Raw genomic sequence first — 26,255 nt, forward strand, 5'->3', positions numbered from 1 at the left:
TCACCGCACTGCCATCGCCTCCTCGCCTGCTTTTGCAGGTTCTGGTTCTGCATATACTGCTGGATAACACGCATGGTGTTTACAATGTTCATAACTGCCGCAGTGATCTGAGCGGGCTCCATGCTTGCCATGGTATGGGGTCTGCAGGAGAGCAGAGTGGCAGCAGAAGCAGTTGTTCAATGACGATGGTATGCAGACCTACTACACCGTCTGCTGCCAGGACACAACAGCTGAGTGGGCTGCACACTTGCCGTGTTATGGCGAGACAAGAGCAGCTGAGCAGAGTTGCAGCAGAAGCAGCCCTGCGAGACCACCAGGAGAGCAGAGTGACAGCAGAAGCAGTGGCTGACAACCTGCGAGGTGGATTCATAAGAGCAGAAGAGCAGAGTTGCAGCGGAAGCGGGAGCCCATGAGAGACAACATGGAGAAATTTGCTATCGAGACAAGAGCAGGAGAGCAGAGTGGCAGCGGAAGTGGTGGTTCGATGATGACAGAAGTCCTACTGCACTGTCTGCTGAAAGTAGTATGGCGCCCGCATGGAAAAAAAGGGCAAAACGATTGTCTGTCGTTGCTTTCCCGGAGGGAGGGGCAACTGACGACATGTACCCAAAACCACACGCGACAATGTTTTTGCCCCATCAGGCATTGGGAGCTTAACCCAGAATTCCAATGGGCGGCGGAGACTGTGGGAACTGTGGGATAGCTACCCACAGTGCAATGCTCCGAAAGTCAATGCTAGCCTCAGTACTGTGGACGCACTCCGCCGACTTAATGCACTTAGTGGGAACACACACAATCAACTGTGTAAAATCGCTTTCTAAAAATCAACTTCTATAAATTCAACCTCATTTCGTAGTGTAGACATACCCCTAGAGTGACTGTTGTCTGCCTTCCTGTTACCCTTCCCAGCCGCCTAGTCTGTTGGTCCACTATCTGACTTTCTAGGTCCCGCCTGTTCCTGCGCAAGTGAGCCTTGTTCCAACGAGCTGCCTCCTCCCTAAATCTCTCTTATTTGCAGCCTAATTAGCTGAATGGGCTCACCCTGCCAACCCAACTCTTACAGAGCTAGTGTGAGGAACTCACGCCATCCCAGCCGCTTTCTACATTTTATACTAGTGTTGATAGTTAAGATTTAGCTTCCTATAGCCCAATGTGGCACCTTTTGAAGTCAATGGAAGTTTTGCCATTGGCTCAAATGGGAACAAGCTCAGTGCATTAAGTAAAATTGTCCCATATATCAGCTCTGGTATATTGCAGTGGGTAATTTAGGAAATAGGTGGTTCCCATCTTTTTCAGACCAACCTATTGTCCTGATGCCATGGACCCAGTTATTGCTCTTTTAAATTGGTGTTTATCTATTATTCTATCGTATGAATGGCAATGGGTAACTTTGATAGAAAGAAGAGATATTTTCAAAGTATTTATAAAATAAATTTAAAGACAATTTCCAGTTAAACAAAACAATATTCTTTTCCGTATGTATAATAGCTAGTAAAATGCTTTCACTAATGCTTGAGACAAACAAAAAGTATCATTAACGGGAAAGAAATTTGTTAAAGCAACAAGTGTTCAATGCACAGGTAATGAAATGTGGGCAGATGGTAGAAGTCCCAAATTGCACAGCGGAATGTACATGGTCAAAGGAGCAAGATGGCTAGAGCAAATCCACAAAAGAAACTTAGAACAAGTTTAATATATTCAAAAGGTAGCTTTCAGATGGAAGAATTCATCAGAAAGAATGTAAAATACAGGTACTCAGGTGTTAGTGAACTATATAGATACAAAATTATGTATTTCTAGCTCCACTGTTGTGTGTAAATTGAGTAGAACTATTAACTACTTCAGTTAATGATGGTCTTTCCTTTAACTATATCCTTTACCATTTTAGTATTATATATTTGGATAATTTAATATATCTATAAGGAGTACTGGTGGCACCTTAGAGACTAACCAATTTATTTGAGCTCAAATAAATTGGCTAGTCTCTAAGGTGCTACCAGTACTCTTTTTCTTTTTGCAAATACAGACTAACTCAGCTGCTACTCTGAAACCTGTTAATATATCTATATACACAAACACACTATTTGTTCTGTGTATCAAGTTTGATGGTTTGTTTTGACACAAACAGTCCTGTTTTAATATAATGGAAACTGTTTTATAATATGATGTAAGAATATCTTTGCCTCTAATGATTATTTACCTAATTAAGGGTATATGGAATTAATTTACTCAGACTGCAATTGATGCAGGTTACAGAAACTTTGATTGATAGAAATAGATGCAGCTAGACTTTGGTTTTAAAATATCATTGATGTTTTGGATAGTATGTGGTTGTACGGCCAGACATTTTACAGTTTTTTATGGATAAGGTATTCAAACTTTTAAGTAGAGGGGCTTGTGAAGTGGCAAAATTAAGTTGGTTTGTGTACTGATCACTAAGTTTTCTGTTTAATGGTGTATCTGGATACTCACATATGCATGTGCGATTTCGAGGTTAGGCTAGCGCCAGAATTTATGTAATCTTTGTATGTTTTTCCATTATTTTTAATGTTTGTGTTTTGTTTCTTAATGGCTGTGTTTAATGGGACCTCTCAAATGGCCCTTAGTAAATTTAGCTGTAAAGTTTTTGTTTTGAAAATTCCTTTGTTTTACGGAAATAGCTAATTTAATATGATGCCAGACTTCTGTTGTTTCATGTGAAAAACTGTCCAGAAGAAGCTTGAGCATTGGTTAGAGCTGTGTCAGGTATGCAAAGTTTTTCCCTCCAGAATAATAAATAATAATTAAAAAAATACCAACTTACATACTGCTTTTTGTCAGTAGATCTCAAAGCACTTTACAAAGTAGCTAGGATTGTTTAACCAGCTACCTGCTGGCTCTAATCTGCTTTGCCTACTAGTGGCTTGAAGAAGTTGAAACAGCAGCCAAAGGTAATGCAGTGTAGGGGTATTCTGGCCATGCTTTTTTCCCCTCTAGCCCCATTCCCTATGCCAGTAACAAGAAGGGCAATGATTTAAGGAGTTTCTATGATGGCTGCACTCTATTTGAACATATGTTTTGTACTTGGGTGATCCTTCTGGTGCTGGGCATGCTTCCTTTATAGCCAAAAACCACTGGCAGTGTAGCCCAGAGCGGCTGTACTGCAGTCCAGCAGCTGATGCTTCTGTATTAGCATTTTTAGAAAATGTTTGTTTTACCCCATTTGTTCATTTCTAACTAATTTCCTACACCCACACTTTGCTTATATGATGAACTGTTCATTTGTAGTGAACTGACAATCAAAAGATGTAATGACTAGAATTAAGACAAACAAAATTATAATATAATTATATTATGATAGATATTTACCTATTGGTCACAACTGTATGTCCACTAATGTCAATATGTTATTAATGTATTAATGATGGTGGGTTCTGAATTACATGTAACTACTACAGCTAGCATGTACATTAAAGAGCCAGACTCTGCTTCCCATATTGTATACAGCTGCCACCAACATCAGTGGAAGTTGTGTATGCATATCTGAAGGCCAAATTTGGTCCCTGAAGTCTCAGCTCAAGCAAAAACAAGTAATCAGCACTATATATATTAAGTTCATTTTAACTTTTAGCTATAATATATGGGACCTGCCCAATCCTTGGTAAATATTGTTTCAAAATAAGTTCCAAAGAATATTTTCCCAGGTTTTTGCTATTATTCTTTGTGAAGAGAACATATAGAACATGTAACATTGTTATAATATCTTCTCAGAACAGAAAGTTGGAAATCAAACTTTTATTGCTCTCACTGAAGTAAAATGCATACATTAACCTCCCCGGTATATAAGAGTAGCTGTTTAAGAGCTACAGGTAATAACTTGCTTCACTGTTTGATGAATAACTGAAGGTTATAACTGAAGCCTAAACTTTCTGTGTTTCCCTAAAAAAATTAGGGAAATAGTCCAATCAGTAAAAATGTACCCATCAGTCTCTGGATTAATGATTTTTCTCTAGTATTGGGGAAAAGCATACAGTAATTAAGATCTCTTCTGCATTTTTGATGTGAAACACATTCGAACAAGAACAGCAGCACAAGTCTGGAAGAAAATGCCTGTCCTCCTTGCTCCCAAAAAGAAAGAAAGGGTTTACTTCAAAGCTGTCCTTGTTAGCTGTTCAGAGTGGCAACACACATTATTTTTGCATTCCTGTGGGCTACAGCAAATTGTCTCTCTTGACTGCCATTGTTTCCTATGGAAGCATAATGGTTTCCATTTATCAAAAGCTGACACCATATGGTGTGTGAAATCATACTCCACACTGCAGCATCCAAGGAGATAATGCATGTCACAACTATATATGTTAAAAAAACAGCAATCAGCAATAAAACCAAACACTATAACTGGTGTTTCTATTACTGAAAAAAAAGTACATACTCAAGAATCATAATCACTTCCAGACCCGAAAGTGTTAATTAACTCAAAGTCAGACTTAGTACAGAATATATATGATCAAGATGATTGTGTTCAGCCTAACAAGGAAATCAATTCCACCTTAAAAAAAAACAAACCCACCCCATAATTCTTATAGGCATATAGTTTTCGACAAACATCAAAGTACAGTGCAGCTGTTGTTTTGTCAAAGGAGTACTGTGTTCTCGCTGACACCAGTGAATTGTTAGCTTGTGTTTAGTATTATTGATATTAGACCAAGCAAATGCATTAGCTTGCACAGTGATTCCAGGCTCTCTTCATTTTAGTGACTGATGGTGATCTCAGTGATTCATATGTTTTTATGTGTGGGAGGTAACCTATTGAGAGATTTATCCAGAGGACCTTTCATTGCTGGACATAAAGACTCTTCCTCAGCAGGACGGATAACATCCACCTCAGTTGCCTGAGAAATGTCTGAACTCTTCTGTCCTCTTACAGGGATTCTGGGATATGCCTTGGCTGCTTCTCTGACGTCTGGTTTTGATAAGTGAGTTTCACAGCCTAATGTCTCCTGGGAATTGTGCAGGCAGAGAGTGGGTGAGGTCATTTGGCTTTCCACTGAGTTTCCTTTCTCTGTTTTTGCCTGTTCCAGTGAGCATGACCCTCTAGCACTCAGGAATACTTCTGTTCCCTGAGGAACTATTGGCCCACTCACTGGTTTTATCTCTGTCCACACAAAAGCTCCATGTCGCTGGAAAGGGAAACAAGGTTGACATTAACCAGGGGAGCATAAGCAGTTAGTAAATGCAGCTGTGATCTGAGTTCATTTATTAGCTCAAGTGCTGGCAAAACATCCACTTGTTTCTTGGTCTCTCTACTGGCCATCAGCCTAGGTCCCCTCCCAATAGCTACAGGCAATGGAATACTGTCTGGCCTGTTAGCCTTTTTTATTCATGAAATGGGGCACAACAGGAAAACTTGGAGAGAAACAACAAATAAAAGAAAAAATGCATCTTATTTTCTCTGGTTCACAACCATTCTGTCACTCTGAGTGTGTGACTTGCATATGGCTCTCCTGTGTAAGTCTAATCATATCAGATTTTATTTCTTGCTACATGGGTTGCTATGGATACAATTCTAAACTGCTGCTTTTGTAGGCCAGGAGATTTATGACTGCAACCCAAACAACTTTGTCCATTAGGGTCACACAGAAAGGTTCTCTTTTTTATAAACAGAAGTGGGAACAAACAATATGTTTCCAAGAATGGAATTCTGTATTTTGGGCCTGATTCAAAGCCTACCGGAGTCAATGGAAGTCTTTCCACTGACTTCAATTGCTTTTGTATCAGGCCCCTACACAGTTAATTATTGATTTGTAAGAAACACACACAAAAAACTTGTAGGCAACAAAGACTGACAAAACTTTTGGATATTTACTTATGGAATGGCTTCAAAATACACATTGGGCCTGGTTTCGATCCCACATTATTTTTACTCCACTGACCTCAGATGTAAGTGAGAGCAGACATAGACCTACTGGAAATCCAAACTGTGTCATATATCATTAGGGCATTTATCTATTATTATAGGTGCTGGAAACCACGGTGTTATGATGCACATAAACACAGAATGAAATGTTTAAGTTATATTAAAAAGTGTCATTAATATTAAGTCCTGGCAATTCTAAAGCGTGTAACAGTATTTCTTACTTTTAAAACAGTTAGTCGGAAGTTCGTGAATAAACTTACTCCTCCAGCTTCCTGCACGCTATTAATCATACAGGATGCACATTGTCTTACCTTTCCTCGGATGGGTTCATTAGGAGATTTTCTGGCATTGTACTGATGAATAAAGGAGGTCCGCTCCTGTAAAATTGTTGGAAGACTTGTTGATGTTCTAGGAATTGCAAGTGGAACTGGGGAAAAAAACCCAATATTGTTGTAAAGTCAGGGCAAAGATGTATTGTGTGGCCTCATGTTGTACAGCACAGAATCACTGTTTAACAGCACTCACAAGTGTACTAGATGTTGCACAGAAACACAAAAGAAAAAAAAGACAGATGCCTGTCCTGAATTGCTTAAAAAATAAGCGATGGGCTTGACAGACAAGTGAAGATGTAACATATACCAGGAAAGGGAGGGGCAAAGAGGGACATGGATCAGCTACATGACTGTATGGACACTCAGTTTTACATGCATACATACATCATGTTGATTCAAAGGCTTTTTGGAGTGGAAACGAACTCATTCTTCATAGGCAATTCTGCATAAGTATTTTGGTTTTTAAATGAGTGATTTGGATGAGGAGACAATGGAAGCCAGACAAATAGAAATTGGAAGGGCATTCTGAGTATAAGAATTATTAAAATGAGATATTGAAAACGCCTGTTAGATCATCTAGTACATACAGGACTATTCCTGACAATACAGTTCCGAGCACTTAACTTCACTTGGGACTTTTTAACATTATATCCTTCTGTATCACAAGAACAATCTTGGGCACATTGCAACTGGCTTGCCTGTGGGTGGGTGTCAGGAGTGAATGCAAAGAAGCCTTCCTCCCCTTGTGAGTCCCCATAAGGGGGTGAAAAAATGGACCTGCCCCTCTTCACGCTGAAACACAGAGTGGGCCTGGCACATCCAGGAAGCAGGCAGCACTTTCTAAAAAAATGGTGCATGGTGTAAACTCGTCCTATGCACCAGAGTAGCAAGACCAGATCTCACACAGATCTCAGGGTAGCTGTTTAGACACTTGCCCATAATTTGATATATTGCCATTTAATTTTACTCTTTATTTAAAATCTTTTAGCCAGTTTTCAATCCAGACGACAGTTTTCTGTCCAAGCTAATTGGAATAAATTTTGCAGTTACTACTTCATGACACAGACTAAAATGCTATACTGAAATATGCTGCATATGTACAGTATAAATACATAATTTTAAAGCATAATTCAATTAAACACACCCTACATTTTCAAATAGGACTACTGATTTTGAGTGCCCAACTTGATATACTTTAAAGGGGCCTGATTTTCTGGGAACAAATGCTTCATGCTTTCTGCAAATCAGGCTCCTTAAAGGTATCCCAAACTGGGCACCCAAAATCACTAGTCACCTTTGAAAAATGTAGGCCACATGTGCTTTCATTTGCACAGTGTTAACAGATCTAAATTGTTGCAGCAGTTAGGACACACATTTTGAAAATAAACACTGAATATGGGATCAGAACTGAAATCTTATGTTTACAATAAAGACCTTTATCATGTGACTTGAACCATATGGGCAGATATGAACTTCACTACAGTATCAAGGCCTAAATTTGGTGGAAATTCAATTATTCTTAAAGGGTATAAGTTAAAAATGATTTTATTCTTTGTGTTAAGAAAAATTTAAAGACAACTGGTTAATTGGCCCTACCTATCGATAACTTAGTTCTTCTACAGTACTTTTTGCTTCATGATCTCAAATAGCTTTGCAAAGGAAGGTGTGGATCATTATCAACATTTTACAGATGAGGAAACTGAGGCAGAGTGGTGAGCTGACTAAGATCTTTGTTGCACATCAAGTCAGTGGAGAGCTGGGAACAGAACCCAATATTTTCCCATTGTGCCAAGATGTTTAAAGTTGCTAATGTTCCACCTATTTCATCCAGTTTTTACTTGGATATACTCATAAGAGAGCACAGCACATATGGAGGATATTTTAAAAATATTTTAAATTCGTAACTGTATGAAAAAACAGAATGATACAGAAGTTTCACAACAATAAGGGGCCTGATCAACTCCTTCTAACACCAATCGGAAGACTCCCATGGACTTTGGAGGGAGCTGGATTGGGCCTTTAATCATTAAAAGGAAAACAGTAAAGAGGGCAGGCAAGGAATAAAGGGGGCAATGGGGGCTGAACGATCCTCTCCGCCCTAGAGATGGTCCCTTCTCATCATTGCCCAAGCACACTAGCAGGGAAGTGTGAACAAGTTTATGCTTATGTTGCCCATGCTGTGTCTGTTCTGGGGATAAACGGAGAAATTGAGTCTCCAATGCTGTCAGCAGGGCACTGGTCATGAGCACTAAAACTCACATAAATACACTGAGGAAATTGTACCAAAAAATGTCAGTACACCAATGAATACATCAATATATTCACCCTAACTCAGAGTACATGAGCACAGTGTACAAACAGTGTTCATGGGCACCATACAGAGACAAAGGGCAAATCAGGCACAAAGATGATAACTTACTGTCTTTTGGTAGAATCATATTTGAGGAAACAAGATAAATCACTGAGTAGACATGGAAACAGAAGTCAATAATGTGTTCTGCAAGATCAGCATAAGGTGGATTTTGAGTCTATGTTTAAGTGCTTTGATGCCAGATACATCAAGTTTAGATGAATATGCAGATCACTTTGTAAAATTAATCTTCCAGTCTTTTTGCAAGTTGCAAACTCTTTCAACTGGTTTTTAGTTACCGGAGGGTTAGGATCCAGCTAGCATTTAGCAGTACATTGTTCTGGCACAAGCTAACAGTATTACATTTTGCTGATATGTTAAAAGTGGCAAGTTAGCACTCAAAAGATTCTGAAGAGGCATCAATTGCACTATTTGAGGGAGCAGTTTCCAGTGATTAAAACTCAGGACTGGGAGTCTTGCTTGGTTGCTGCTTTGCTATGTGACTTTGCGTAGGATAGGTAACCTATTGTGCCTCAGTTTCCCTATCCACAAAGGGGGAGTAATGATACCTACCTTCCCTACAGAAATGTTGTAAAGCTTTGTGAATTGTCGTGGTTGTAAGGCGCATAGAAGGTTTTGGGTGAAAAGAGCTATAGAAATATTACCATTATTTTTCTGATACATTTCACTTAAGAAGCCTGGAAACGTTACCTTAGGAAAATTGCAAAAATATGCATTGAATTGTCCGTAATATATTTGTGGGGCATGTAGTGGTGTTGCAGTCGTCTCTCCCCTTCTGGGTCAGAGGGAGGCCACACTGCCTCACTATACCGTCATGATTGCTGCCTAGTATCAGTGGAAATTGGCAGACCAGGGGCTGAACCAATCTAGTGGGGCTGAACCCCAAATAGTCTATAGGCTCTGGGCCCTTAGGCAGGGGCAGAGCAAACACCAGTCTATGGGCTCCAGCCCTCAAGCAGGGTAGAGCTAGCAAGTAGCCTGTCATCCTAGTTCTGGCTGATGGTAGGCTAACACAGACAGCTGCAGCAGCACAGGAGCTAGCAAACAGAGCTGTAAACAGGGGAGTTTGAGTGGGAGTTTGAAAGCGGAGTTTGTCTTGTGGTGCTTGTGTGGGGTTTGGTTTTGCTGTGGGTGGTGGTGTTTTGGTGTGGTTTGTGTTTCCCAGATTAACAGGATTTAGGTGGGAAGGCTATGACAGATTCAGAGGTGGCAGTGGGAGTGACCCATGTAGCAGATGACACAATGAAGATGACTGGATGTGGAAGCTGTGGTATGTACATGATCCTGGAGGGGGCACCTGGTAAGAGTTTTGTCTGCATGAAATGCCGTCTGATAGAGCTGATGGAGGAAAAGATCAGAGGTTTGGAGATGCAGGTGGAAAGTCTGGTAGAGTTTAGGAAGGGGTTTGAGCAGATTATGGAGCAAAGACATGAGGTATCTGAAGGGAAAAGTTCAGACTTGCAGATGGAAGCAGGACTAGGGAATTCTGAGGGGAGACTGGGTGAGGAAAGTGGTCAGTGGAAGCATGTGACTAAAAGAACTAGGCAGAGGAAAAGACGGGCTAGTGAAGGAGAAATAGAGCTTCAGAATAGGTTTGCAGAGTTGGAAAATGAAGAAGGGGCTCAGCAGGTAGTCACTGAAGGTGACAGGGCAAGGAAGAAGAGAAGAGCGGTTAGTCCTATAGGAAAAGGGGAAGAGTTAATGGAGATTACACCAAATATGAGCCCCAGGAGGATACAGGATGGGTTAAAAAGGATTACAAGGGAGAATGGGAATGGAAAAAACTTGCAGCCAGAGGGAACAGGGGATAGACTGGAGAATAGCACCGTCACTAGGAAAAGGCAGGTCTATGTGATTGGGGACTCTTTATTGAGAAGAATAGATAGGCCTGTAACCAGAGCTGATCCAGAAAATAGGAGGGTGTGCTGTCTTCCAGGTGCTAAGATACGGGATGTAGACCTGAGGTTAAAAAGGATTCTAAAGGGAGCGGGAAAGAATCCCCTAATTATCCTTCATGTGGGAACAAATGATACGGCTAGATTCTCACTGGAAAGTATTAAGGGAGACTATGTTAGGCTGGGGAGGACGCTTAAGGAAATTGAGGCTCAGGTGATCTTTAGTGGGATTCTGCCTGTTCCTAGAGAAGGGCAACAAAGGTGTGACAAGATTATGACTATCAATAGATGGCTTAGGCAGTGGTGCTATAAGGAGGGCTTTGGGATGTATGGCCATTGGGAGGCATTCATGGATAGAGGACAGTTCTCTCGGGATGGACTTCATCTGAGTAGGGAAGGAAATAGACTTCTAGGATGGAGGCTGGCACAACTGATTAAGAGAGCTTTAAACTAGGAATTTGGGGGAGATGGTTGGGAGATGTCCAGGTAATCTCCACGCCAGAATTTAGCATAGAGTGGAAAGAAAATGAAGTAAGAGTGGATACAGCTGTAGGTAGGAGGAAGGGCAGTGTAGATACAAGTCTAATAGGTTATACTGGTAGTAAAATAACCGTGCCTAATAGGGTACAGAATGTGAGTGAGGCCAAACAGCAAAAATTAAGATGTTTGTACACTAATGCAAGGAGCCTAGGTAACAAAATGGAGGAACTAGAGTTACTGGTGCAGGAAGTGAAACCAGATATTATAGGTATAACAGAGACCTGGTGGAATAGTAGTCATGACTGGGCTACAGGTATTGAAGGGTATGTGCTGTTTAGGAAAGACCGAAATAAAGGTAAAGGTGGTGGAGTAGCACTGTATATCAATGATGAGATAGAATGTAAAGAAATAAGAAGCGATGAAATGGATATGACTGAGTCTGTCTGGGCAATAATTAAATTGGGGAAGAAAACTATTAGAGCCTCCCCTGGGATAGTGCTTGGGGTGTGCTATAGACCGCCGGGATCTAATTTGGATATGGATAGAGCCCTTTTTAATGTTTTTAATAAAGTAAATACTAATGGAAACTGTGTGATCATGGGAGACTTTAACTTCCCAGATATAGACTGGAGGATGAGTGCTAGTAATAATAATAGGGCTCAGATTTTCCTAGATGCGATAGCTGATGGATTCCTTCAACAAGTAGTTGCTGAACCGACTAGAGGGGATGCCATTTTAGATTTGGTCTTGGCGAGTAATGAGGATCTCATAGAGGAAATGGTTGTAGGGGATAATCTTGGCTCAAGTGATCATGAGCTAATTCAGTTCAAACTGAATGGAAGGATTAACAAAAATAAATCTGCAACTAGGGTTTTTGATTTCAAAAGGGCTGACTTTCAAAAATTAAGGAAATTAGTTAGGGAAGTGGATTGGACTGAAGAATTTATGGGTTTAAAGGTAGAGGAGGCCTGGGATTATTTTAAATTAAAGCTGCAGAAGCTATCGGAAGCCTGCATCCCAAGAAAGGGGAAAAAATTCATAGGCAGGAGTTGTAGACCAAGCTGGATGAGCAAGCATCTTAGAGAGGTAATTAAGAAAAAGCAGAAAGCATATAGGGAGTGGAAGAAGGGAGGGATCAGTAAGGAAAGCTACCTTATTGAGGTCAGAATATGTAGGGATAAAGTGAGACAGGCTAAAAGTCAAGTAGAGTTGGACCTTGCAAAGGGAATTAAAACCAATAGTAAAAGGTTCTATAGTCATATAAATAGGAAGAAAACAAAGAAAGAAGAAGTGGGACCGCTAAAAACTGAGGATGGAGTGGAGGTCAAGGATAATCTAGGCATGGCCCAATATCTAAACAAATACTTTGCCTCAGTCTTTAATAAGACTAAAGAGGATCTTAGGGATAATGGTAGCATGATAAATGGGAATGAGGATATGGAGGTAGACATCACCATATCTGAGGTAGAAGCGAAACTCAAACAGCTTAATGGGGCTAAATCGGGGGGCCCAGATAATCTTCATCCAAGAATATTAAAAGAATTGGCACAAGAAATTGCAAGCCCATTAGCAAGAATTTTTAATGAATCTGTAAATTCAGGGGTTGTACCATATGATTGGAGAATTGCTAACATAGTTCCTATTTTTAAGAAAGGGAAAAAAAGTGATCCAAGTAATTATAGGCCTGTTAGTTTGACATCTGTAGTATGCAAGGTCTTGGAAAAAATTTTGAAGGAGAAGGTAGTTAAGGACATTGAAGTCAATGGTAAATGGGACAAAATACAACATGGTTTTACAAAAGGTAGATCGTGCCAAACCAACCTGATTTCCTTCTTTGAGAGAGTAACAGATTTTTTAGATAAAGGAAACGCAGTGGATCTAATTTATTTAGATTTTAGTAAGGCGTTTGATACTGTGCCACATGGGGAATTATTAGTTAAATTGGATAAGATGGGCATCAATAGGAAAATTGAAAGGTGGATAGGGAATTGGTTAAAGGGGAGACTACAACGGGTCCTACTGAAAGGTGAACTGTCAAGTTGGAGGGAGGTTACCAGTGGAGTTCCTCAAGGATCAGTTTTGGGACCAATCTTATTTAATCTTTTTATTACTGACCTGGGCACAAAAAGTGGGAGTGTGCTAATAAAGTTTGCAGATGATACAAAGCTGGGAGGTATTGCTAATTTAGAGAAGGACAGGGATACCCTACAGGAGGATCTGGATGACCTTGTAAACTGGAGTAATAGGAATAGGATGAAATTTAATAGTGAGAAGTGTAAGGTCATGCATTTAGGGATTAATAACAAGAATTTTAGTTATAAGCTAGGGACGCATCAACTAGAAGTAACGGAGGAGGAAAAGGACCTTGGAGTATTGGTTGATCATAGGTTGACTATGAGCTGCCAATGTGATATGGCTGTGAAAAAAGCTAATGTCGTCTTGGGATGCATCAGGAGAGGTATTTCCAGTAGGGATAAGGAGGTTTTAGTACCGTTATATAAGGCACTGGTGAGACCTCACCTGGAATACTGTGTGCAGTTCTGGTCTCCCATGTTTAAGAAGGATGAATTCAAACTGGAACAGGTACAGAGAAGGGCTACTAGGATGATCCGAGGAATGGAAAACTTGTCTTATGAAAGGAGACTCAGGGAGCTTGGCTTGTTTAGCCTAACTAAAAGAAGGTTGAGGGGAGATATGATTGCTCTCTATAAATATATCAGAGGGATAAATACCAGAGAGGGAGAGGAATTATTTAAACTCAATACCAATGTGGACACAAGAACAAATGGATATAAACTGGCCACTAGGAAATTTAGATTAGAAATTAGACGAAGGTTTCTAACCATCAGAGGAGTGAAGTTTTGGAATAGCCTTCCGAGGGAAGTAGTGGGGGCAAAAGATCTATCTTGCTTTAAGATTAAACTCGATAAGTTTATGGAGGAGATGGTATGATGGGATAACATGGTTTTGGTAATTAAATATTCATGGTAAATAGGCCCAATGGCCTGTGATGGGTTTTTAGATGGGGTAAGATCCAAGTTACCCGGGAAAGAATTTTCTGTAGTATCTGGCTGATGAATCTTGCCCATATGCTCAGGGTTTAGCTGATCGCCATATTTGGGGTCGGGAAGGAATTTTCCTCCAGGGCAGATTGGAAGGCCCTGGAGGTTTTTCGCCTTCCTCTGTAGCATGGGGCACGGGTCACTTGCTGGAGGATTCTCTGCTCCTTGAGGTCTTCAAACTACAATTTGAGGACTTCAATAGCACAGATATAGGTGTGAGGTCTTTTTTAGGAGTGGTGGGTGAAATTCTGTGGCCTGCATTGTGCAGGAGGTCAGACTAGATGATCATAATGGTCCCTTCTGACCTAAATATCTATGAATCTATGAATCTATGAAACACCAGCCACCTGGCCTACAGTGGGGAAGCTACCACCCCAAGGGGTTCCTCTGCAAGCAGGGCATCTCTGGGCTCAGCAGCAAAGTCAGCAGCCTGAAGCAAGCAGGATGCATCTATGTCCCTCACTGTTCCAGACCCAACTGAGTTAGAGGCTCCGCCTTTTATACTTCCTGTCCCGCCTATCCACTCCCAGTGGGAGGGATGAGGCAGGTCTGGCTCCACCCACCTGGGCACAGAGGGTGGTTCCTCCCCTTCTGGGTCAGAGAGAGCCCACAATGCCTCACTACAGGCACCACAGATACATTTGTAGCTATCCTCAGATCCCATAATTTTAAAATTGACTGGGGCACATTACAAGCTGTTATGCTATTTTCTGTGCAGTGCACCGGCAATCTGTTCAGTAAAGAATATGGGTATGAACTGCATATCTAGCTTCCACTTTCAGTGCTTCGTAACTGGATCTGGGAATTCTATGAATGAAGATTTTATGGTAAGACTGAAAAATAAACTTATATAAAGAATTACATTAGTTCATGAGTTTTTTACTAGAATATAAAATAGCAGAAGCATATTCATACCAAATGTGCTAGAAGCCGTGAATAACAACAACATTTTTAATTCTGTAGATTGTGTTGTTGTTACAACTGAGGAAAAGTTATATTAGTTCCCTGTAGAATTTCTTGCAAAGAAAAAAAAATATTCTCTCAATGTTTAATTTCTGGTCAATTAAATATGGATGGAATATTTTTCTTGGAACCCTGAAGAGTGGCATTTTCTAGTGATAAGGTAGAATTTGAATTGGCCAAATAATTATAATGAATATCTCCACTGATTTTTTTTTCTTGTCAATCCTCAAATAAATTGGTGAACATTTTTCTCAGTATTTGACCGCCTCTATAAGTGATCAATAATGTTTGTCAAATATTCACAAATTATTTCTGTAAATTGATGAATTATTCACAAATAATTTGGTTCAGCATAAGAAGTAAATAAATTCAAGACAGTAATATTAGTTCATGTGTTTTTTCATGGAATATTAGATAACAGAAGAACACTCATAATAAATTATATAATATTCCAGTAGAAAACTCAATATAATAAAAACAACAAGGAGTCCGGTGGCACCTTAAAGACTAACAGATTTATTTGAGCATAAGCTTTCGTGGGTAAAAACCTCACTTCTTCAGATGCAACTCTTTTTTTGTGGATACAGACCAGCACGGCTACCCCCTGATACTTCAATATAATAATAATCCCAATTTTTGTCTTCATGTGACAGAAGAGAAGAGAACCAAACTTAAGACTCGCTTGTAATTTAGCAGCATGTGACCTGATCCCACAAACACAGATATGCTGAACTTTAAGCAGGTAAGTAGTTCTTTTGGATGTTTATAAGTGGGATAAGGGCCATGATGATGACTATAGTATTTCTGTAAGGTGGTCAGATACTGCCCTGGTAAAATGCCTCGACAAAGTTTTAGAATACTAAACCACTTACTTTTCTGGGTTTGTGAGCTATCCTAATATAACATGCCTGACAGTCATTTGATGGAGTCTTTGAGCCAGATCCCCAGCAAGTGTAAATAGGTGTACACAAAACTCACGAATAGGACAAATTAGCTCCAAAGTTATAAATTACAGCCAAAATCACTGTCATCAACTACCTTAGCTGCTGAAATGGCTGTAGGGGGCGGTGTAAGAGGGAGGATCCTTACAAGTCTTGACAGGCAACAGTCAGTGCAATTATGTAGCACATAGGAATACACTAGCTTTTTTATTATTATTCTTTTAGGTGGCAAAACTGAGATACACATAAAAATCCCCCACTATTTTTTATCTCTGTAAAGTCAAACAGAAAGGAACCGTACATTACTTCCCAGAGAATATCTCAGCATTTATAACCTTTTAAGGAATTGAGCCATTTAAGACACCAATTCCAAGGTATAATCTTCCATCACTTACAGAAGCCTGAATGCCAAAAGACAACTGGCTCAACCTCAAAACGGCAAACATGCCAAAGCATGGAAACCATCACTTTCCTTATTAATGGAATGGCAGGAAGTGAAATGAGATGATCTGGGTTTGTGAGCAATATCTCCACAATCAATCATCCAAAATAAACTGCTTCATTATTTGTATTTCAATATACCGGAGGAGTATGCTGAAGGCAGAACTCTAGATCCACCTATGGGGAGAAGCAGAGGTACTGACACTCCCCAGGAAGGAGAGAGTTTTCTGCCAGCACTGGCTCTTCAGGCCACATTAAATGCCCTACCTCACCTGACCCTCTCTCTAGCAGAAGATTGCATTCCATGCACCAGCTCTGATGGTGCTCTGCTGTTTAATACAACCACCTCAGTAGTGACAGGTTTCAGAGTAGCAGCCGTGTTAGTCTGTAGCCGCAAAAAGAAAAGGAGGACTTGTGGCACCTTAGAGACGAACAAATTTATTTGAGCATAAGCTTTCATAAGCTACAGCTCACTGTATTTTCTACTGCATGCATCTGATGAAGTGAGTTGTAGCTCACGAAAGCTTATGCTTAAATAAATTTGTTCATCTCTAAGGTGCCACAAGTACTCCTTTTCTTTTTTCAGTAGTGACAGTGGCTGAAGTGTTGGCTTCCCACCCTGCTCTTTGAGGGTTACACAGTGAGGCTCTGCCAGCTGCTTTTCAAAGTTGGGACTAAAGGGAGCCCCTACACATCAAGCACCTTGACAAGTGAAGGGGGTAGGAGAGAAAGTTCAATAATAAATATTGGGGCCAAGCCTCCACTCTGTGACACTGGTGCGATGGCAGTGTTACTCCATTGGCTTTAATGAATTTACACTGATATAAAACCTGTGTAATGGACTAGAGAATCAGCAAACCTTCTATTGTTAAAGCATTGCTAATACAGACATCCTTGTGTTTAGTCTGTATATAAAAGGGAGCAGAAGCTGCTAATGCAAGGACAAATCCTTGTGATAAAAAGACAGGGAAATCTGACTTTTTAAAATTGTTTAACTCAAACATGATGCTCAGCACTATAGTACAAGAAACAAAGGCAGCCTTTACCCCCAAAAGTTTACAGTGTAAAAGAGAAGACTTGTAGTGCCTGGTTCTGAACCCATTCACACCAGTAGTAACTCTGTTGCATTCAGTGGAGTTATTCTTGATTGACAGTGGTGTGAGCTCAGAACTGGGCCCATGCAAGATAAGGGATGAAAGCCTGACTCTACTGAGGTCAAGGAGTGTTTTTTCCATTGATTTCAATAGGGCCTCAATTTGACTCAGGAAGTACTGTGAAATCCAATTGTGGGGATGGCTCAGTATTTTGTTTTGTTTCAAATTCTAAATTCACTTCTTGTGAGCCTCACAGAAGTGAGTTTTTCATTTGACTGAAGACAAGGTAGAAGCATAGCCCAGCAGTAATGGCAGACAGAGCAGTATGGCAGACAGCGCAACAAACAGTCATGCAATAAAGGATGACTTTCCATGGGACTTAGGCTACCGAATGCCTAAGCCACTTTTGAAAGTGGGACTTTTGCTCTTCAGTCACTTTTAGGTGCTTCTGAAAAAGTTAATGTTACCCAAAATCTACTACCTCAAGACTTTGTACTATATTCACTCACTAAGGCCTTGTCTACACTAAAGTTTAATCGACAAAAGCTGCCTTTTGTTGACAAAACAGTGAAGGTGTACACCCTCCAATGTGACTTTGGTCAGCAAAAATACCCTGTTTTGGTGACAAAATACAACCATCCCAACAAGAGACATAAGTCTTTTTCCTCTAAATTTTTGTCAACAAAGTGCCAGTGTAGACACCATGCTTGATTTCATCGCTTTAATTCGCTTTCAGGAGGTGTCCCACAATATCCATCGTGACTGCTCTGGTCAGCAATTTGAACTCCGCTGCCCTGCAGCCAAGTAAATGACCATCCACCCCTCCCCCTTAGAAGCCCTGGGGATTTTTGAAATTCTATTTCCTGTTGGCTCGGCATGGAGAGGTCTTCCCAGGTGACCACGACAGATTATAGCAGCAAACGCTCTCCTGCTTGGACCACTACAGAGCTGTTGGATCCACTCAGTATATGGAGAGGAGGCTGGTCAGTCACAGCTGCGCTTGAGCCATAGGATTTGGGATACCTACGGGCACATTTCCCAAGGCTTATGCGAGGGCTATGATCGGGACACACTGCAGTACACAGCGAAGATAAAGGAGCTCAGGCAGGCGTACCATAAGGTAAGGGAGGCAAACCGTCACTTTGGTGCTGCAGCTAAGATCGACCAGTTCTATAAGGAGAAATGGCGATGGAGGTGGGGTCGCCACCTTATCCTTTGTGGCAACCCCACCTCCATCGCCAAGACCCCCATGGATACTTCGGAAGGCCCGAAAGTGGTGGAAAGAGGACCTAACCCAGGGACGAAGTAACTGATGAAGAAGTGGAGTTAGAGGACGATGTGCAGCTCCCAGCGGGGTCACCTGGTGGGGCAGGCAGCCAGGAACTGTTCTCCACTCCAGAGGTGTCTAGCCAGTCTCAGAAGTTGCTCTCCGATGAGCAAGAAGCAGAAGATGAGACTCCTGGTAAGTGGATGTGGTTTGTGTAGTGCGGAGGTGGGTTCAGGACATAGAAATATGGGATGCTGGCTGTGTTTCTGTGAGCTGGATATTTCCCTGTGTAGCTAATTGGTACGGCAGAACAGGGTGTTGATGCACGCCGAGATCTCACAGGAATCCTCCAGAGAGATCTCCAGGAAAGTTTCCTGGAGGTACTCGGTAATCCTCTGCCGCAGGTTCCATGGCAGAGCAGTTTGTTCCTTCCCCCATTGTAGGAAACTTTCCTGTGCCATTCAGCAATCACTTCTACAGGGACCAAAGAGGCATACAGGAGTGCAGCATAGGGAGCAGAGCAGAAGCCACAAGCATGGAGTAAATATACTCTGTTTTCCCTGCTTACCCTTAGCAGTGAGATATCTGCTAGAATGACCCCCACCTGGGGAAAAGTGTGGGAGAACTTTAGAATTTTTTCCTTGATCAGCTGTACCACAATCCTTGCAGAGTGCATGTTCTTTTCCCCATGTGGAGCTCCCTCACTCACCTACCAACACTCACCATGCTTTGGGTGTTTGCAGAGATGTGTGCTTGCCAAAGGTCAGTGAGAAAGTGATTATTATGTTGCAAAAGGTGTATTTAACTGAAATGTTTCAAAGCTGTGCGTGAATTTAACAATCCTGCTTCTGTGCATTGTCCCTTGTGCTTTGGCAGATGTGGCCTTCAGGACACTCCCCACACATTAGCCACGCATTTCTGCCAGATAAAAAGGTGCCCACAACGCAGCAAAGATGACATGTTCCGGGAGGTACTGCTCTGCTCCAATGCAGAGAAAAGGGAACACAGGGAGTGCTGGGAAACTGAACGGCAGGACAGAAAAGAGAATCAGGAGTTTGTTAAGGATGCTACGGAGCGGATGATTAAAGTAACAGAGGAGTAAATGCAGATGCTGAAGTCCTCCCCTGCAGCACATTCAGAACTCTTTTCCATGCCACCCTGACCCCACAAACTCTGTCTGCAAATTCCTTTCTACTTTCTGGGACTTCTTGGTTTCCCCTTCACTCCACTCAGACAACTTTCACAATGATAGCTGGATCTACATACAGCTCTGAAAGTCTGCCCTTCCCTGGTTCCTTCTTTCCCACCAAGCATCTTTGTGTGTGTGTGTGTGTGTGTGTGTGTGTGTGTGCGCGCGCACACGCGCACTTTTTTGTGCAATAAAAGCAAAGTTTTTGAATGGTAACTCATCTTTATTTGTTTTGTACAAATTGAGATAGCAGGCACTATCAATACATACTCAGGCAGTTTATTCATGTGCTTGCTGGAATGTAAGGCCCAAATGTCACCATTACTTCCTAGGAAAACTACATGTAATGTAACATTGCAGCACCAATCAGAGAGATATATATTACTGCTTCTCATTTTCAAAGTGTTGCCTCAAAGCCTCCCTGATTTGAATTGTCCCCCTCTGGGCTCCTCTAGCTATCTAGTATCTGGCTGTTCAAAATCAGCAGCCAAGCAGTCTGCCTCAACACTCCACCCCTGAGCAAACCTTTCACCCTTAGCTTCACAGAGATTATACAACATACTACAGGTGGCTATGACACTGGGAATATTATCCTCATTAAAGTCTAACCTGCCATAAAGGCATCGCCAGCGCGGCTTTAATCTGCCAAAGGAACATTCAGCTGTCATCAGGCACCTACTCAGTCTGTTGCTGAACCACTCCTTACTGCTGTCCAGATTTCCCGTGTAAGGTTTCATAAACCACGACTGCAAAGGGTAAACCAGGTCTCCCAGGATTACTAGGTGCATTTCAACATCCCCCACTAATCTTATGGTTTGGAGAAAAAGTCCCCGCTTATAGCTTTCTATACAGGCCAGTGTTCCCAAAGATGCATGCATCATGCATCTTCCCGGACCACCCCATGCTGATGTCAGTGAAACACGCATAGTGATCCACAAGTGCCTGCAACTCCATGGAGAAGTACCCCTTCCTATTGATGTATTCCAACGCAAGGTGATCTGGTGCCAAAATTGGAATGTGTTTGCCATCTATCACCCCTCCACAGTTAGGAAAATCCATTTCTGCAAACTCGTTCACTATTTCATGCACATTTCCCAGAGTCAAAGTCCTTCATAGCAGGATGTAATTTATTGCCCTGCACACTTGCATTAACACAGCCTCAACGGTCAACTTCCCGACTCCAGATTGATTCTCCACTGATCAGTAGCCGTCTGGAGTTGCCAGCTTCCACACAGCGATTGCCACACACTTCTCTACTGATAGGATGGAGCTCTCATTATAACTTCCTTGCGCCACAGTGCTGGGGCGAGCTCTGCACACTGATCCAGGAAGGTGGCTTTCTGCATCTGAAAGTTCTGTAGCCATTGCTCATCATCCCACACCTGCATGACAATACGATCCCATCATTCAGTGCTCGTTTCCTGAGCCCAAAAGCAAAGGTCTACCCTATCCAGCTGTTCTCTGAATACCAAAAGCAATCTAAAGTTCTTCCTATCCATATCACGCAGCATGTCAGGCGACTGGGAGTCTTTTTAAAGTTAGGAACTTTATGATTAACCATCCACAATGTCTTCATGACAGTTAACAGAGCACAGGAGAGCAGTGTGGGATCCATCCTTTCTCACAAAGATGCCGGGGTGCACAGCAAAGAAGGGCAGTTGAAAAATGCCACAAAATGCTGGAAGCCCATGGAGTGCTGGGACAGAAAGCAGTGCATCATGGAACATTGAGTCCTGTCCCAAGATGTGCTGTAGGAAGGCGGAGCGGATCGCAACACCTAGCGACAGAAGGTGTCAAGCTGGACTATGGGATAGGTACCCACAGTGAATTGCACACACTGTCAATGATAGTGCTCCAACTGTGGATGCCCTCTGCCAACAGAAGGAGTGTGAACATGACATTTCGATTTTTGAGTGTCGACATAACCTTTGTTGACAAAACTTGGTAGTGTAGACAAGGTCTAACACACAACTATTGAATTCATTTTTGCTCTTTCTAAAATTTTGAAAAGTAGAACATAATGAGGGGAGGAGGAGGGGGAACACTTAGCACCAATTGAAACAATGGCAAGAACACCAACAAGGGTGGACTGGGATTCAGGAGACCTTGGCTCCATTCCCAGCTCTGCCACAGACTTTCTGTGAGATCATGGGCAAGTCACTTAGGTGCCTAAATACTTTTGTAAATCTGGTCCTAATGAAACAGATATGCACCTAGTGGAATTTAAAAAAAAGGTATCTGAGCAGGTTAGGTCCTTCATCCTATGTCTTTCAATGGGAGTTAGGCCCTACCCTGCTTAGGTGCTTCTGTAAATCCCACTAGGCATCTATATGGATCTTTATGTGCCTAAATACCATTGTAAATCTGTCCCTTCATCTCTTGTTTCAGTTCCCTATGTGTAAAATAGGGAAAACAGTACTTCCTTGGTCTTATCTATTTAGACTGCAAACTCTTTTAAGGCAGGGGCGGTTTCTGACTATTTGTCTGTACAGCACTTAGCACAACAGAGCCCAAATGTTAGTTGGGGTCTGTAGGCGCTACTGTAATCAAACTACAGAATCAAATTCTGCCCACTGTCACACATCCAACACTTTCATACAAGTAAATGGGAGTTGTGAGAGCACATCTAAGTGCAGGATTAAGCCCCCAGAACAGTAATAGGAAAGAATGTGCTGCATGACCAAAATAGGCAGAGTGCCCTGTCATGTCTGACAAATGCTTTGAATCTATCTTTTGGTAACTCTGTTAACACAGAAAAGTTTTTAATACGTATACTGCCTAAGCTGATGTCCAGCCATGGATGACTGTTTTCACAGTGGCAAAAAGGGGTCTTTACCTCAGTGGGATCCATACAGCTAATCTGTCCTATACTTCTTGGAGAATTAACCCCCCTGTGTTTTCCTCTACAGAAGTCACTGCTTAAAATAAACTTGTCAATAAACATTTACAGGCTAGATTCTGCAAACCTTATTCACGTTGGCCAGCACTTACTCATAAGACTACTACCATTGAAGTGAGCAAGAAATTCCTACCCAATGAGAGTAGGGGTTGCAAAATCAGGCACTTTGTTGGTAAAAACAGAGCATGATTATCTCAGTGTATTCCTTGGTTTGGTTGTAGAGGGCCAGCTCCAGAGACTATGTAAATTACTGCAGATCAATTAAAACCAACGGAGCCAGGCCCATTTATACCACATGAGATGTGGTTTGCAGATTTGACTCATCACTACCTCCAACTTACTGTACTATTTCATTTATGCTATTAAAATGCATCATTTTCAATCTTACAAATCTACCTCTTTTAATAGAGAGATTATATTACCAAACAATGAGGAGTCTGGTGGCACTGTAAAGACTAACAGATTTATTTGGGCATAAGCTTTAGTGGGTAAAAAACCGCACTTCTTCAGATGCATGGAAGAAGCTTATGCCCAAATAAATCTGTTAGTCTTTACGGTGCCACCAGACTCCTCATTGTTGTTGTTTTTGTGGATATAGACTAACCCGGCTACCTCTCTGATGTATTACCAAACCACATTCTAGCAAATGTGATTTCTCTGTGTATATGACGTGTGTGTCATGAGTCAAATGAAACCTGAAAGAGAGCTGAGAAGCCAACTTGCATTTGATATATCAAATGCTGACTGCACAGGATGAAAAGAATATGGCCTTTAACTCATCTTGGTTTAAAAAAAACAGAAGTGAATAATTGTTTTCCAGTAGACACAGCTCTGTTTCATGAGAAATATTTGTTGATTTTACAGGGATAGCAGCCAGACAGTTGTTGGGTGGCGTACTACACAAAGAACACTTTCATTTTTGGCAAGGCATAGCATAGCTGAAATACCAGAGTCCATGGCTAATTAAGTGGGTTGATGAACGAATGATTAGATGAAAAGATTTAATTGGAATGAACATTCTTATAGACTAGTTATTGTATCCGTCTTTCAGGGCCAGACCTTCAGTTGCAGATGAGCAATACTCAGTGCAACTGAAGGGACAGAGGGGGCACAATGGTGCCCTTTACACTCCTTTGATCCTGGGACTGTTATGCTGGGCCCTTGGCAAAGCTTATTGTAGACTGAGGCTACTCTAACTTGTGCCAGCTACCAATGGCCCCAAGGAGCTGTTACAGCATCTGGGGATCACCAGCACACAGGGGAACCGCAATCACATTCCTGGGCTCCAATTATGCCCCCTCCCCACACTGGCAGCTGGGGATGAGAGAGTTACACAGGAGCTGCTGTAGCAGCTCTGCCCCACCCAATGACCTCAGAGGGGAGATTTTCCAAGGACCAGACCCACCAAACTTAGGGCCACTTTGGAGAGACAAAAAGCAGATGAAGCAGGACCCACAATCAAACATTTAATCTAAGCTCTGTTGCCTTTAGTTGTTTTTCTTACACTTAAGAGTTGAGTATCTTAATAATAAAAAAAACCCTTCATTTTTCATTTAATATTTGCGTTTGGACAATACCACTTGGAACTGAACAAAGTATAAGTTGTTTTAGTGTTTTGCTAATGCAATGGGGCAGATTCTCTGTCCTGATCCGGTGCCTTTGCCACCTGGGAGCAGAAAATTCCCACAAGTTCCCGGCCTTGGGCTGGGAAGCTCAAGCAGTCTCCAGCTAGTCATGGGGAATCATAGTTGGGTGGTGCAAATCTGAGCAGCTCCCCTGGCTGCTTCTAACTTGTGCTGGGGAGAGCTCTAAATGGCTCCCCGACAGTCCTCAGCTCTCAGAAGAAGCTATATGCAGCAGAGACTCTGTTCTCAGATATTCCATCACACAAGCTAAACTATACACTGTAACCTTTATGTTCTAATAAATTTGTTAGTCTCTAAGGTGCCACAAGTCCTCCGTTCTTTTTATAGGGAACTGGGACACCTTCTTCCCTCAGGTGCTGTTGCTACTACATGGGCTGCCAAAAAGATTGGGAGCACCAGATTCTGCCCAGCCAACTACCAGCTTCTACTGCTCTGACTTCAGATTCTCCTGCTGACTGAGTCCCCCTCACCAACCAAAGAGGAGAGCGAGCCCCAAGTGAGCAACACTGCCTCAAGCTAAACCAAAGAGAGGGAATTTTTCCTCTGCTTTTGAGAGAGAAGGGAAGCTGTGCTTGCCCCTGTTCCCATTTTTAATGCCAGGTAGAGAAGTGATGCCTATGCATATAATATCTACAATGCTTTGGAGTTTTTCAGCACTACATAAACCTAAGATTCTCCGGCCTGTTCTACTCCCTTTGTGCTGCTCAGGCTGCATAGAGAACAGGAACCAGTTAAACTCTCCAACTGGGTAGTCCCCTTGCCACATGTTAAAAATTGTCCATGTCCAGGCTCGCTGTTGGCATGTGGGAACTCAGTACAGCAGAGCATCTGGGCCATATATTTTTATTTCAGTGATATCATTTCACTAACTGTACCAATGTTGGTAGAAGAAAAATGCTGGGTTGTTAAACAGAAAATGCTTTGTTTCATTCTGTCAGGTTTTCTGACATTTAAATAGTCACTAAAGTGATCAATCATTTTTTGGTGTAGAACCATGCAACTCATCAGTAGTACATGGACACTACTATTCTTCATGACTGCTGCTAAGTTCTTCTCATTGCAGTATTCTTGGATACCATAAAGTGGTAAGCAGCAATCCCTTCGATCCTGGCATATCCAACAAGGGTGTTGGTCTGAGGACCAGTTGCCCCCTTAGAAGAAATATGTATGGAATCAGAAAATGCAGCTGCTATTGCATGAATTATCACAGTAAAAATAAGTGACTTTAATCACAGTAGCATGAAGGCATCTCTGCTTGCTGGTACCCAGTTCTACAGAGCATGCAGAGAGATCCAGGCATGCGAGTATTACTAATGCAGATATCATGGCCAGTTAGCTCGCTCCAGGCCCTTACCACATATATGCGTACTGCTGGTTGCCTCATGCCTCTCTTTGATTTTATGGAGGGTAAGAATCCTGAAGTTCCAGTCACTATTATAACACTGCATGATGGAAGTTCAGCTCCCACTTGGGCCGTTTTAACAAATTTGGTGAAGGCTTCCTTTTATTACTTTGTTCTACAACACAGCTGGAGGAAAGGTAAGGGAGTTACTTTACACCTGTTTTGGGGCACAACTCAAACAATTTTCAATCTTATTCACTCTTGACTTGACTGAACCTTTTTAACAAAAGAACATTCAATGAGTAGAAAGACCACCACTTAGGTGACCAACCACAAAACAAAGGGAGAATAGTCAGAGCAAACAGCTTCTTTCTGATCAAAGTATTCATCCAAAATATCTGGAGAACAATTATGAATACCAAATACATTTGCAACTG

The 26,255-nt window shown here is 41.7% G+C and overlaps 1 protein-coding gene across 1 annotated transcript in view; it reads right to left on the reverse strand.

Moving 5' to 3' along the window:
* Window positions 1-3,765: 3,765 nt before the first annotated feature.
* Window positions 3,766-26,255, reverse strand: part of CIMIP6 (ciliary microtubule inner protein 6) — a 31,396-nt gene continuing 8,906 nt past the window's right edge. The window contains exons 4-5 of the mRNA XM_084623068.1: window positions 6,208-6,323; window positions 3,766-5,159 (exon numbers count right to left, since the gene is read on the reverse strand). Coding sequence (XP_084479194.1) covers window positions 4,758-5,159; window positions 6,208-6,323 — 518 coding nt within the window. The 3' untranslated portion in view covers window positions 3,766-4,757. The remainder of the gene's footprint in view (window positions 5,160-6,207; window positions 6,324-26,255) is intronic.

Source organism: Lepidochelys olivacea, assembly GCF_965140295.1.
Source record: "Lepidochelys olivacea isolate rLepOli2 genome assembly, chromosome: 3".
In the NCBI taxonomy this organism is placed as follows: Eukaryota; Metazoa; Chordata; order Testudines; family Cheloniidae; genus Lepidochelys; species Lepidochelys olivacea.